At 38.4% G+C, this 13,407-nt stretch overlaps 1 protein-coding gene across 2 annotated transcripts in view; it reads left to right on the plus strand.

Moving 5' to 3' along the window:
* Nucleotides 1–13,407, plus strand: part of SLC44A5 (solute carrier family 44 member 5) — a 521,995-nt gene that overhangs the window by 375,981 nt on the left and 132,607 nt on the right. For both annotated transcript variants that reach the window (XM_077988318.1, XM_077988316.1), the window contains one exon: nt 9,044–9,092. In XM_077988318.1, coding sequence (XP_077844444.1) covers nt 9,044–9,092 — 49 coding nt within the window. The remainder of the gene's footprint in view (nt 1–9,043; nt 9,093–13,407) is intronic.

Here is a 13,407-nt window from a genome sequence, read left to right on the forward strand (position 1 = left end):
TCATATGATTGTCTTAATCTGTAACACACACACACACACACACAATCACCACCACTCCCTTAGCCCTGGGAAAGATCTCTCTCTCTCTCTCTCTCTCTCTCTCTCTCTCTCTCTATCTCTCTCTCTCTCTCTCTCTCTCTCTCTACCTCAATAACAGCTTATGGTGGATAATACAATATGTTGTATGAGTCCCTGTTGTCTGCTGTTTCTCCTGTTTATCGTTCTAAGTGACTGGCCTGACCCATTGGTGAGAGATCATAGTTTACCACCATTTTTGCTCAATTACCCTGTAAATAGAAGCATCCATGTGATACAGATTCTAATAGAATACTCCACCTGTAGTTTTTATTTGGTAGATCATGATGCATTGTGGGTAGAAATTGTACACTAAAGCATGTTTTCTTTCCTACACTTTAGACCCAGGAATAGGGATTTTTTTCCAGTGATTAGTAATGTCTATCTTCTTGAGTTGTGGCAAAAGTCAGAGTTGATAAGCAGTTTAATTTTATTCTCATCAATAACCTGTGGGCGATATGAGGAAGCAGGAGAGATGTTATCACTAGCTACCAAACTGCTTTATGCATTTGTGATAAACTGACAAACTCTTGATGTTTTTCTTTAGTAGTATTTATTCTTAAGTTTAATAGAAAGTCTTTTACTTAGCTACAACTTTAAAGACAATTTTCCCCTTCTCTACAGAACTTAATTTTTATATTTATTTAATGATGAAAATTATCATTTTCCCCAATCTTTATTCATTTACCGTGCTGCTGCCTGAACTCCGCACTCAGAAAAGCAAGGTGAAGTCACTTATTTTATATTTAGCGCGAATGCATGTGCTGTTCGTTTTCCATCTTTAATTGTGAAGTTGTTATTTTTTTTCGGAGGTAGGGAAAAAGGGCCTGGCATGATAATGAACTGCATAACCTTTGAAACTAGAGGAAAATAAGGAGTTGTTTCAATGTAATTAGAGTATTTCATGGTTCTTTTTTTGAGTGATTCATGTCGAGCAATAAAATACAAATATAGCTAGAAAGAAATGTTAGAAAACCCAAGCTGATAACCTTCAAACTCAATTCATGTTCTTGTTTACTTCCAGACTTTCTTTTTAAATCAATATTGATTCAGAATTTATTTATTCTGAGATGTGTGATTATCCAATAATTCATGGCTGTTCTATAGCACAAATTCACTGCTTTGTCACACTAATCAAGAAAAATCATTTTTTCAAAAGTACATTTCAAATGCCCCCTAAACATCCATCCTTCAGCACTGCCTATAAAATCAGTCTGTTAAGAGGCAGCCTGAGTGCCTCTTAAAGAAGAGAGAAACACCTTCTTTTTAGGTGTTTCTTTTAGTTATTACCTCCAAGGTTATAACTGAATTGTTTATGATTTGTGTTCATATAGAGCAAATTATTTCAAATGATGATGCAAACTACTTAAAAACCATCCTAGTGATTCGGCAAATGTTTCTTAAAACAGGAGATTTGACATTCTTGGTAGAATATAAGGTGATTTATCATCTCATATGTTTAGGAAGTTACTCAGACTGGGAGAAAAACAGCCATCATAGGTCATGATACCACTGTATTGTTTGGTTTGAAATCAGTGCTGAAGGAATCTCATTTGCATTTCCATTAATCATGCCATGTCCAATGTGGGGTCATGTTTCTGCCTGAGATGAGTTTCTGGAATGCTCATCATTTTCTGCATGAGGCATTGTCATCATTAGGTGATGAAGCAGGGTACCATGCCCTTTCTTTCACCCCCAACAAATATATTCCTCTGTAATGCTTCTTGAATTACCTCATCCTCTTTCAGAGCTACAGCCTCAGTCAGGCATCTACCATCTTATGTCTGAAATACAACAGTCATTTCCTCATTGATTCATCTGCCTTAACTTTCTTATTTCCTCTGCATCAAATATATAAACACATAACAATTAGGTCGCTTATTCAGAAGACTTTGGGGACAGTGTAAGTCCTCCTCCAACTCCTGATAATGTGCTTAATTCTTCTACCTGCTGTCATGTCTTGTCCCCCAGGCATAGCTCTTTGTTACAGCTCAGCATGTGCTGTTGTCTAGCTTTCACACATGACACATTCTTTCCTCTAAGTATGGTTAAAATTTCTCTCCTAAAAGTTATTCCATAACCATCACACCCAGCTTAGTCACTGAAATCCTTCTAGAATTATTGGTATTATTTGTAGCAAATGTGTCAATTCAACAAGTTGGTTTGTACTGATTCTACACTGATCACTTTCGTTATGTGGATAATTTACATTTTACTGTTTCCCATGTTAGTTGGTCTCCTCCAAAGACAGAAATTGTTTCCAAACTTTTTTCCCCTCCGCTATCTATCATTTTATGGATGACAAAACGGAAGGTTAGAGGGGCAAAAAGTAATTCTCCCAAGATCATACTGCTTATAGATGATAGAAATAACATTTTATAACAGTTAATTTGATACTCAATTTTTATTCACCAGTGTGGGATACTTTCTCCCTTATTTCCTTTGTTAGCTGCTACTTGCCTTAACATTACAATCAGATACTGAATTCGTGTTGGTGATAAGGGGAATAATTTGTCACATCAGTGCACTTCTAGGAGTGTATTAACTTCCTTTAATCTAAGTTGAAATTTATCTAAAGTGATTTGCTGGTGACTGACAAGATTGATCCTCTAGTTGTATTTTCTTTTTTTTTTTTTTTTTTTTTTTGAGACGGAGTCTCGCTCTGTCGCCCAGGCTGGAGTGCAGTGGCCGGATCTCAGCTCACTGCAAGCTCCGCCTCCCGGGTTTACGCCATTCTCCTGCCTCAGCCTCCCGAGTAGCTGGGACTACAGGCGCCCGCCACCTCGCCCGGCTAGTTTTTTTTTTGTATTTTTTAGTAGAGATGAGGTTTCACCGTGTTAGCCAGGATGGGTCTCGATCTCCTGACCTCATGATCCGCCCGTCTCAGCCTCCCCGTATTTTCATAATCTAAATTAATTATACAAGATATCAAAATTACATTGACATTCTTTTAAAACTTATTTTGTAAATATTGAATGCCTGCGATGTGTACAACAGGCACTAATGTAGGTAACAGGAACAGAGAAATAACCAAGATCTCATTTCTACCTTAGAGAAACTATGTAGTAATCCAGTAGGATAAATAGTCATATGTATTAGCTTCCTATTGCTGTGGTAATGAATTACCACAAACTTGTGGCTTAGAAAAACACAAATTTATTATCTTACATTTCTAGAGGTTAGAAGTCCAAAATACATCTCAATGAGCTAAAATCAAGGCATTAGCAGGATATCCAGGGGAAATCCATTTTCTTACTTTTCCCAGGTTCTAGAAGCTTCTGTATTCCTTGGCTCGTGACTCTCTTTCATCTTTAAAGCCAGAAATGGCCAGTTGAGTTTTTCTAACATTGCATCATTCCAATCTTGTTTCTGTTGTCATCTTTCCTTCTTTGACTCATCTGCTTCCCTCTTCCCTATATAAGCACCCTTGTGATCACGCTGGGCTCACCCAGATAATCCAGGCTAATCTCACCATCTCATGGTCCTTAATTTATTCACATCTGCAAACTCCCTTTCCTTATATTAGGTAACATATTTACAGGGTCCAGGGATTAGGATGTGAACATATTTGGGAGGCCATTATTCTATCTACCACAACATGTAAACAGATAACCTGTAATACAGTGTCGTAAGCACAACAATGCAAATGGAATTACTGTGTCTCAGAGATTAATGGAATTAGCTGCTTTGGAATGGAATTCCTTGAAAGTTCTCAGGATTGATCTCCTGTCAAAGTGGGTAGAATTAACTTTGGCCCACTTTGGCACAGTGGCCAGTAGAATGTTTTTTTTCTTGTCCTTCTTGAGAATCAGTAGCAAGTTTGTGAGGGGAAGTGTAGGCCTCCTTTAGCCATCACCAAGGGAATAAGGAAGAGAAAGTCACACTACTCAGAGGGAACAGAATATGAAAAGGGGGGAACTATAAATAGTACAGAATTGCATAAGACCAAGTTCAAAGAGGGGCATTATAAGAAATACGGCTGGTGAGATGAGCCATATCATAAAAAGCCATGTGTGTTGGGCTAAGAAGTGGAAATATCATCCTGTAAGAAATGGCAAAGAACATGATTCCTTATTATTTGGTGAGACTTAGAGGAAAACAGAACCCTTTCTTTGAATGAAATGACAGGCCCTCTTTTATAGACATACTATAAAGCATATTTTAAAAATAAAATAAAACACATGCATAATTATTCACAATTCTCTGCTGGCTATTGTTGTATATTAAAGTCTTAATTTTGTACTGCTCCATTTTTCCATGTTCACTAGAAAGTTATCTGACCTGCTTACTCATAGTAGGTCTCTTTTAAATTCTAGAACATGTATTCATCCCACCTTAGTTACTTTTTTGCTCTCTGAATTAATATTAGGTTCTCAGAAGGAGAATATTCCTGCAGGAATAAAATCAAATGTTTTGGATTTTTACTTTTTACAGCTTATCAATGGTAGTTATATTGTCATTTTCTTTGAGAAACAGATTACTTTTAAAGAAAAGAGACTTTCTAAGCATGACTGGCTGCTTTATGTTGCCATTTGCTTTCAATGTAGCCATGTGAAATCTGCACCTATGAATTGAATTAATTACCTGAACTATTTTCCTTAATCTTCATAAATTATTTCTGGTTCAGAAATTGCATTGTATGGTTGCAATAGCAACTGTTAACCACAACAACAAATGTGTAGCTGTCTTTTATAAATGTTTTCCAATGACTCTAAATTTACTGTTGTAAGACAATAAATTTGGTGATCAGAAAGTCAAATGACTTAAGAAGCTTATAAAATATTATATAATTTTAGGGTTTTTTTTCTTTAAGTGAGAAATATGAATTGCATTCGAGGAGCTAAGCCACATGACAGGGAGCCACTGTGGCTTTTTTCATTTAGCTGGCCCCTCAGTCTATTTATTCCAGAGATTCAATTAGAGTACTGAGGGCCCCCATAAAAGCACTGCCCTCTATTGATTTGCAGGATATAAAAAATTTGCATGACAATACAAATTCTGCCGGCACATGGGGGCAGGGTGAAGTAATCACTTTCCAGCTGTCATTACTCTACAGAATCAGCTCAATCTTATCATCTGACTGTGGTTTTAGTGTATTTTCAACTGAAATATGAAGCAGCCAGGATTTACAATCTGAAAGTGTCAGCTTTTCTGGCAGATTCAACAATGGCATTTCATTTACACTGCAATCCACTTTCTCTCTTGGTGAGGTACAAATCACAGAAAAATTGGAAGCCGGCCTAAATACTTTTAAGCTGGTTTTGCCTAACTTTAATGTAAATAGCAAATAATTACAAAATCAATATGAGTTATTAACCCCTTTAAACCTGTCTTCTCCTTACTCATCTGTGGAATTACTTTAAAATGACCAATGAGCAACTTACTGCTAAATGGCTCAGCACAGGCTTTGGCATTGGACAGTCTGCCTTTCAATGCCACCTCTGCCTCTTGTTAGCTGGGTGAGCTAGGGAAAATTATCTCACCCTTCTGTACCCAAACTTCCTATTTGTAAAATAGAATAATAATAATGGCATATTTTAGTACATTGAAATGGCATGAATTTTTAGAAACATTAAATGACATAATAAATACACTAGGGCTATTCCACTGCACTGCTCAGAGAAGTACAATGTGTTCTATGTGGAATTGTGCAAGATGGCAGACCTATGTGTAAAGCACTTAGAGCAGTCCCTGGTACAAATAAAATTAAGACACATGCACACATATGTTTATTGCAGCACTATTCACAATAGCAAAGACTTGGAATCAACCCAAATGTCCATCAGTGACAGACTGGATTAAGAAAATGTGGCACATATACACCATGGAATACTAGGCAGCCATAAAAAAGGATGAGTTTGTGTCCTATGTAGGGACATGGATGCAGCTGGAAACCATCATTCTCAGCAAACTATCGCAAGAACAGAAAACCAAACACCGCATGTTCTCACTCATAGGTGGGAACTGAACAATGAGATCACTTGGACTCGGGAAGGGGAACATCACACACCGGGGCCTATCACGGGGAGGGGGGAGGGGGGAGGGATTGCATTGGGAGTTATACCGGATGTAAATGACGAGTTGATGGGTGCTGACGAGTTGGTGGGTGCAGCACACCAACATGGCACAAGTATACATATGTAACAAACCTGCATGTTATGCACATGTACCCTAGAACTTAAAGTATAATAAAAAATAAAAAATATAAAAAAAAGAATAAATTTTATAGAATTTATGATCTTTCCTTTTTCTTGAAATACTTTGACTTTCTTGAATGTCTGTGTCTCTTCCTAAAACTCTGTCACTGGCTCCTCACATCTAATGGTAGTGTTTCCCAAAACTCATACACATCATGATGACCTACTTTTCTCCTCATTTTCTCCATTAGGTTGGTCTGTTAAGTAGAACTAGACATAATGACAGTGTGTAAACAGGGATGTAGTTATACAATTGAGATGAAAATCAAATAGCTTAATGGTTCCCAAATCTGCCTGTGCATCAGAGTCAGTTAGTGGGTCATTTAAAAATACAGATTCTCAGGCCCATTCCTCAGATCTATGGAATTGGAATATTTGATATGGGGGATTGTTGGAATCTTGTACCCCTAAAAGTTTTTGAGCTATTTCAGCTATTCAGACAGATTTGGTAACTGAAATCTAGAACCAGGAATGTTGCAAATATTAATGTTCAAAATCAGAGTGAAAGATTCAAGTCAAAGAGCACAGGGTCAGAGCATGAGCAGAAAATGAAGTCAAAGTTGAGTGTTAGGAGCTTGTGAAACCTGTTCATTCATGACCCGCCCTGTGCCCCACAGCATTCTCTATCGCAGCTCTCACTGCACAGTGTTGAAATGTTTCCAGCTTATGTTTCTTTTCTTTCCTTCCTTCCTTCCTTCCTTCCTTCCTTCCTTCCTTCCTTCCTTCCTTCCTTCCTTCCTTCCTTCCTTCCTTTCTTCCTTCCTTCCTTCCTTCCTTTCTCTCTCGTTCCTTCTTTCTTTTTTTCTTTCTTTTTTCTTCCTTTTTTCCTTTCTCTTTTTCCTTCTTTCTCTCTTTCTTTTCTTTCTTTCTCTCTTTCTTTCTTTCTCTCATCTGTCTTGCTCTCTCACCCAAGCTGGGGTACAGTGGCACAATCTCAGCTCACTGCAATGTCCACCTCCTGGGTTCAAGGAATTCTCATGCCTCAACCTTTGGAATAACTAGGACTACAGGTGTGCACCATCACGCCCAGCTAATTTGAGGTTTTGCCATGTTGCCCAGGCTGGTCTGGAACTCCTGGCCTCAAGCAGTCCACCAGCCTTGGCTTTTCAAAGTGCTAGGATTATAGGTGTTAGCCACCCATGTCCAGCCCTCTTGAGCTTATATTTCTTATTCAAGTATGAGATTCATAAAGGCAGACTTAGTCTGAAAAATTCCTTTTCATATCCTCACACCACGTGTTCATGGCAAGGATCCAAAAAATGTTGTTAAAATGAATTGTTAAAATGTAAGCCGAGAGAGCGAATTGTTAATAGGACTCTTTGGTTCTTTTGTTACATATAAACAATCTGAACTAGTTAAAAGTGAGAAAAGGGAACACAGTTTGAGACTGTCAGGTGTCTCATGAAACTCAACTCTGAGCTTCAGGTAAGAACTAGACCACAAGATAAAGGCTGTTAGGACCATCATCTCTGTTTCTCTTTGAACATTTACTTCAATAACTTCTTTCTGAAAGCCAGATTTCTCTGCTTCTCTTGTTTTCGAGGTTTATATTTTGCAGTTCGTCTTCCACTGAGAATAACTCATTGTCTATTCTAATTCTAAATTCCTGGGACTGAGAATCTGACTGGCCCAGCTTGGATCCAATATCTAAACCAGATCCAGTTGGCCATGGCCAGAAAACAGGCACAAAGAAGAAATGTCACGACTAAAGACCCACTCCTGTGGATTGGGGGACAGAGGGATGGTCAGTGCTCAGATAAAGTAGACTTAAACACTTTTAATATTATCTGTTGCAGTGAAGCAGAGTCAGATAAGCTGTCCAAAAAAGAGAAGCAGACAGTGTGCTAGAGAACGTGGCACTGAAGTACATATCAACTGTCTCAAACTGGAAAATTTTATCTTTTATTCAGGACCAGACCTTTTTACAGGGACAAATCCCTAGAGGAACACGTGGGAGTGCTTAGGTTGTAGGAGAAGAGTCAAGAGTTTGGGGACTGCAAAGTGCACACCTTTGGCCAGGAAAGACTTTACATAACTTGTTACTGGGTCTGCCCACACAGTACATGCAGGGAGAAAAAAGCCATTCCATGTGTACTTTTACTGTTTAAAGAAAAGGGTAATATATCACAATCATAATGCAGCAGAGTGACAAGGGCACCTTCCCAGATGGCATGAAGTCTGCCAGTAGATTGAAAAAACTGAAATAAAAATGTTTCTATAACAGAACATTAATTTTTATGTACCATACAGCCAACATGATAGAGACAGACAGTAACTAGTATTTGAACTTCTCGAAGGAAGGCCTAATCTACTGAGAGGAATGGGAGAGCTGGGATAAGGAGGCATCTCATATTGAACTGTGCACCTCATAAGTCCTCAGCAACACTTGGTGATGGAAGATGGTAAAATTGTTTTGCAGACCATAAAGGCTTCAAGTTTTGCTATCCTGGATATAATCTTTAATGTTGGTGCTCAGTATGGTGGGAGGATATATTCTCCAGGTGTATGGAACAGTATGGTGGGAGGATACATTCACCAAGTGTATGGAATATGTTCCTTAACCACTCTTCCCAGTCCTCCTTCTAAGCTGGAGAGAGGAGAAAGAATTGACAACCATAACCAAGACATACTTATGTTTCATCAAACCAAAGTATGAATTCATCACTGCACTGAGCAGTGGACTAACCAATATGTAGATATTTTTTTATTAATATTTTATATTAATTTATTTGCTGGCTTATATGCTTAAAAGGTCTTTGTTTTAAATGCAGGTGATCCAAGGACATATGACCCAGATTTCAAGGGGCCTGTTTCCAACAGGTAAGCAATTATTTTTGGGGGAATATGCTTTTTTTAAACATACACAGAAAGCTTTGGGGGATGGGGGAGGTACTATTTTCCAATCAATGGAGAATTATGTCTACTGTGAGGGGACAATGACTTATTTCTGCCTAAATGTCACCTTATTTACACAGGGAAAGTACAGAGAATAAATCTTTCCATGAGTCATGAATATCTTCTCCCGTTAGCAAATGAACTGCCTTACATTATTAAACTAAGTGTTTGTACTTTTCAAAAAGAGAAGCGAAAAAAATGCTTTATGAGATTTAACCACTTTGTAGAGAAGCAAACTCATTCAAGCAGTTGTTTTATGCACCTGTTTACTCTGGGACTTACCAATGCAAATGCAGAGTTGCCATGCCATGCAGAGTTCTATGCCAAGTATTTGTGCCGCTCAGCTTCCAAGATCAGGGTGCTTTCTCAGAGGCAGTCATTCACCAGTGCATCGTGTGCACTTTAGGATAGTTTAAAATGCTCTAGGGAAATATGTGCTCGTCTCAGCTGGTGCTTCCTCCCCTCTCCAAGGTTCTGTGCCATTTTTAAATTAGCCAGCAATTCATAGTCCTCTTATTATTTATTTTAGCCTCTATTTGCAAGCTTTTTGCTAATCACAAAGGGGATTGTGGGGTAAAATGGCTACATATGGAGGGAAGACTACACAGTTGGTGGCTGTTTTTTGCTTAACTTTGATTTCTGGCAGTTGTATGTCATAATGAACCGTGATGTGAACTAGCGATCAGCATGCTCATTTGCACGTGCCAACCATCAGTATGTACATTAGCATTTACTGTTATGTCCCTGTAATAGCCCAGCTTTAAAAAGATGTATATTCAGTTTGTTCTAATTTTGTGGAAAAAAAAAAAAACAAGTCATTTGTTTCAGGTTACTCATTTAAAGGCATACTTAGAATAAAGGTGCCTTCTTTAAAATGAGTCCAAAATATCTCCATTCTCTCCATGGTAACACCATGAATACATTTTGTTGTCTAGTATACAAACAGCCTCATTCAGTGTGGTGGCTACTTTTACTATCATTATATCCATTTTACAATAACTTATTTGTAAGCATCAAATATAGCCTATTGACTTCAAGGAAACTTCAGGTATAAATCAGATTCAGCAGTAATAATAATTATAATAAATAGGCTGACACATTTAGAAAGAGGAAATACAGATTACAGGTTTCTAGGCCATAGATAAGAAAGCGGAATTAGGCCTGGCTGGTTTTAGGTGTAGTAAAAGAGGTGAGATCTCCTGTCTTCCATTATGTAGAATTTAATGATGGAACCGGGTAGTTCAGGTAAAGTCTAAATGACTGTGATCATCACTGTGAGGAAAGTAATTTATTTTTACCTGGGGCCTTTTGTGATGTCTCCGGTACCACAAAGACCTTCAAAGGTGAACTGGTCATTCTGTGGGCATACCTTCCTCTGCCTTCAATCCAAGAACAGAGGAGAGCATTGTAAAATCGTGGGGGCATAACTACAGGAAGACGTAGTTGGCCCATTTGTAACTTTTCCGGCAGCAGGGTTCTATACTGCCCTTACTGGGAAAATAATCGGGGTGCTTAAGGAGCAAGTAAGAAGCCCCCAATTCTCCATATTGCCTTTAGCAGCAGGACTGGCTTTAATAACACCTTGTGCTTACATCATGCAGCTCTCCTGAAAAATCCAAAATGTTATTGGATAATCAGACAGACTCTTCAGCATTCTCTGCTTGTCAGTCCACTATGTTCTGTTTTCTTCTCTCAGTTCACAAGGGCAGTATTTTGTGCCTAGTCACCACACAACTGTATTTGTTTTGAGAAAAGATGAAGGGGTAATAGTCATGCATTGGAGAGGTGAACTCAGTGTCTCATTTGTTCTCATCTACCAAGAACTGGGTGTATGAGAACTATTGTCCAATAATCAAGGAAAGATGATTTTGATAGTTTAAGGTGTTTCCCCAGGCCCTTTTCACAAAGTAGATATTCAGGCCCCAAGATTTCTCCCTGATATTCAACAGAATCAAAAAATGATTGATTAGTTAAAAAGGTATTCAGAATTACCCTTGGCATTAGACATTGGAAATGAATACGCGTAGAAAACTAAGAAATAAAAGCTTTCTGATAAGATGCTACATGAGAAATTCATCTCATAATGTAGACCTAACTAAATTTTATTTAATGGAGAATTGGTATGCTTTCTTCTGTTAGGTAAGAACCGTGTAATCCACTGTTTCTCTTCCTGTACTGCCTTGTAGGAAGCCTGCTGATAAGCCCACTTATTTTTGAGGATAAGAACATCCCATCTTTGTGTTATTACCGACTAGTGTAATTCTTCTGATAGAGTTAGGGGTACTATACACATTTATTTAAGGAGTGAAGGAAAGAAAACAAGAATGGGAAGGAAGCAGTGTGACATAGAATCCAGGGATAAATACAAGGATGAACTTCAAAGGAGGCTGAGTAACGGCTATAGCATTATCACACTTGAGACAAAATAGTCAGCATGTGTAAGTGAGGCTTCACTTATGGGTTTAAACTTTATGACTTCTAAGTCTTTATTTAAAGTTCTTGCTAAGATGCTATCAGAACCCTCTACCATTTTCAGATGCCATTGGTTTGATATTGGGTTCATGTTCCTAAACAAGATACTCTGCTAACAGGAGAGTAGTAGCAGAGTTCTCTGAGCTATTTGCATTACTAGGTATCATGGAATACACCTCATACTATTTCTCAAGTCAATTAGTTTGTATAAAGTGTCTACAGGGGGCATGACACTGCATATGATGTGGATCTAAGTATGCTGTGTCAAGGGAGGTCAAAGATTTACAGGTCCCTCATACAAAAAGTTCAGCCTATTCTGTTTATCTCTCTTTTTATGTTAGGGCAAAGTCATTAAAATGTTATGACCATTTACTTGACCTGTGATCCAAGTCTAGGAAAATAAAGTCCAAATTGCTACAGTTGGCATCCTGTAATAAAGGCCACATATTATCATCTCGGGTTTTAGAGATGGAGTTTGTTTCATTTTGTTTTAAATAGAATAACTATCCTGAAAAAAGGATGCAATTTTAAAGAATGCTGATATTTTCAAGCATAGCTATGAAAGAAATAATCATATGCTGGCCGGGCACGGTGGCTCATGCCTGTAAACCCAGCACTTCGGGAGGCCAAGGCTGGCAGATCAGTTGAGGCCGGGAGTTTGAAACCAGCTTGGCCAACATGGTGAAACCCCGTCTCCACTAAAAATACCAAAATTAGCTGGGTGTGGTGGTGCGTGCGTGTAATCCCACCTATTCAGGAGACTGAGGCAGGAGAATCTCTTGAACCCAGGAGGCAGAGGTTGCAGTGAGTTGAGATCGTGCCACTGCACTCCAGTCTGGGCAACAGAGAAAGACTCTGTCTCAATAATAATAGTAATAATAATAACCATACTTTTTACAAACAGAATGTCATCCAAGGAATAGGTGCCATAACCAGTGGTATACTACGAAAAAATGAAAAGCTAGACCTCATTATTAATTACTCACACAAATATTGAATCCACATCTCTATCCTCCAAGGAAAATTACACACCAGATGACAAGATCCCACATGCATATGATAAGCTAAAGAGCAAGCACAAGTAGCGTGGGCTGTGCACCAAATGTGTGGTTCACAGCAACAGGGGAGGAAGGGCACTCTGAGGCTGGGGTCAGAGGCACTGATTCCTGGGCAGGGTCACAGAGAAAGGAAGACTACTAATTTATGGGAAGCACTTTTCCAAACTTAGGAATTTAAAAGATAGCACTGCTTTCTAAGGGTTAAACTAGAAATTAACATGCAATTAAAGTAGAGATGTAGGTAGTTACCATAATGAGACCTGTAAGGCTTCTGGTCCAGCAAGTCTTGATGATAAATTTATTCAATCTATTATCATATCTAAAGAGAAGTACAAATGATGATCAAACAACTCTGTCCATCCAAGAACTTTCCAGATTAGGGCACCTAAGCCAAATTGATACAAGGATCCTATGTAAGGATCCTGCTCTCTTGACCACAGGCTAGCAGAACTGGATGCCATCAAGCATTCTATTCATGTAATTCCCCTTGTTCTGACTCCACACTCATCAAGCAACCTTTTGATAATTAGGTTTTTCATTTAGTTTGCCTACCGGGAGGAATGAACTGGTCAGGGCAACATGAACATTAGTTCGGCTCAGCAATTAAATTTCTCAATGTAAATTATTTCATTGGCATTCTGATTTTAGACATCAGTCTCTTGTGAGCTTTTTTAGTGCCAGTTATCACCCCTGAGTTGGAGTAATTCTAG

Source organism: Macaca mulatta, chromosome 1 (genome assembly GCF_049350105.2).
Source record: "Macaca mulatta isolate MMU2019108-1 chromosome 1, T2T-MMU8v2.0, whole genome shotgun sequence".
Taxonomy (NCBI): Eukaryota; Metazoa; Chordata; class Mammalia; order Primates; family Cercopithecidae; genus Macaca; species Macaca mulatta.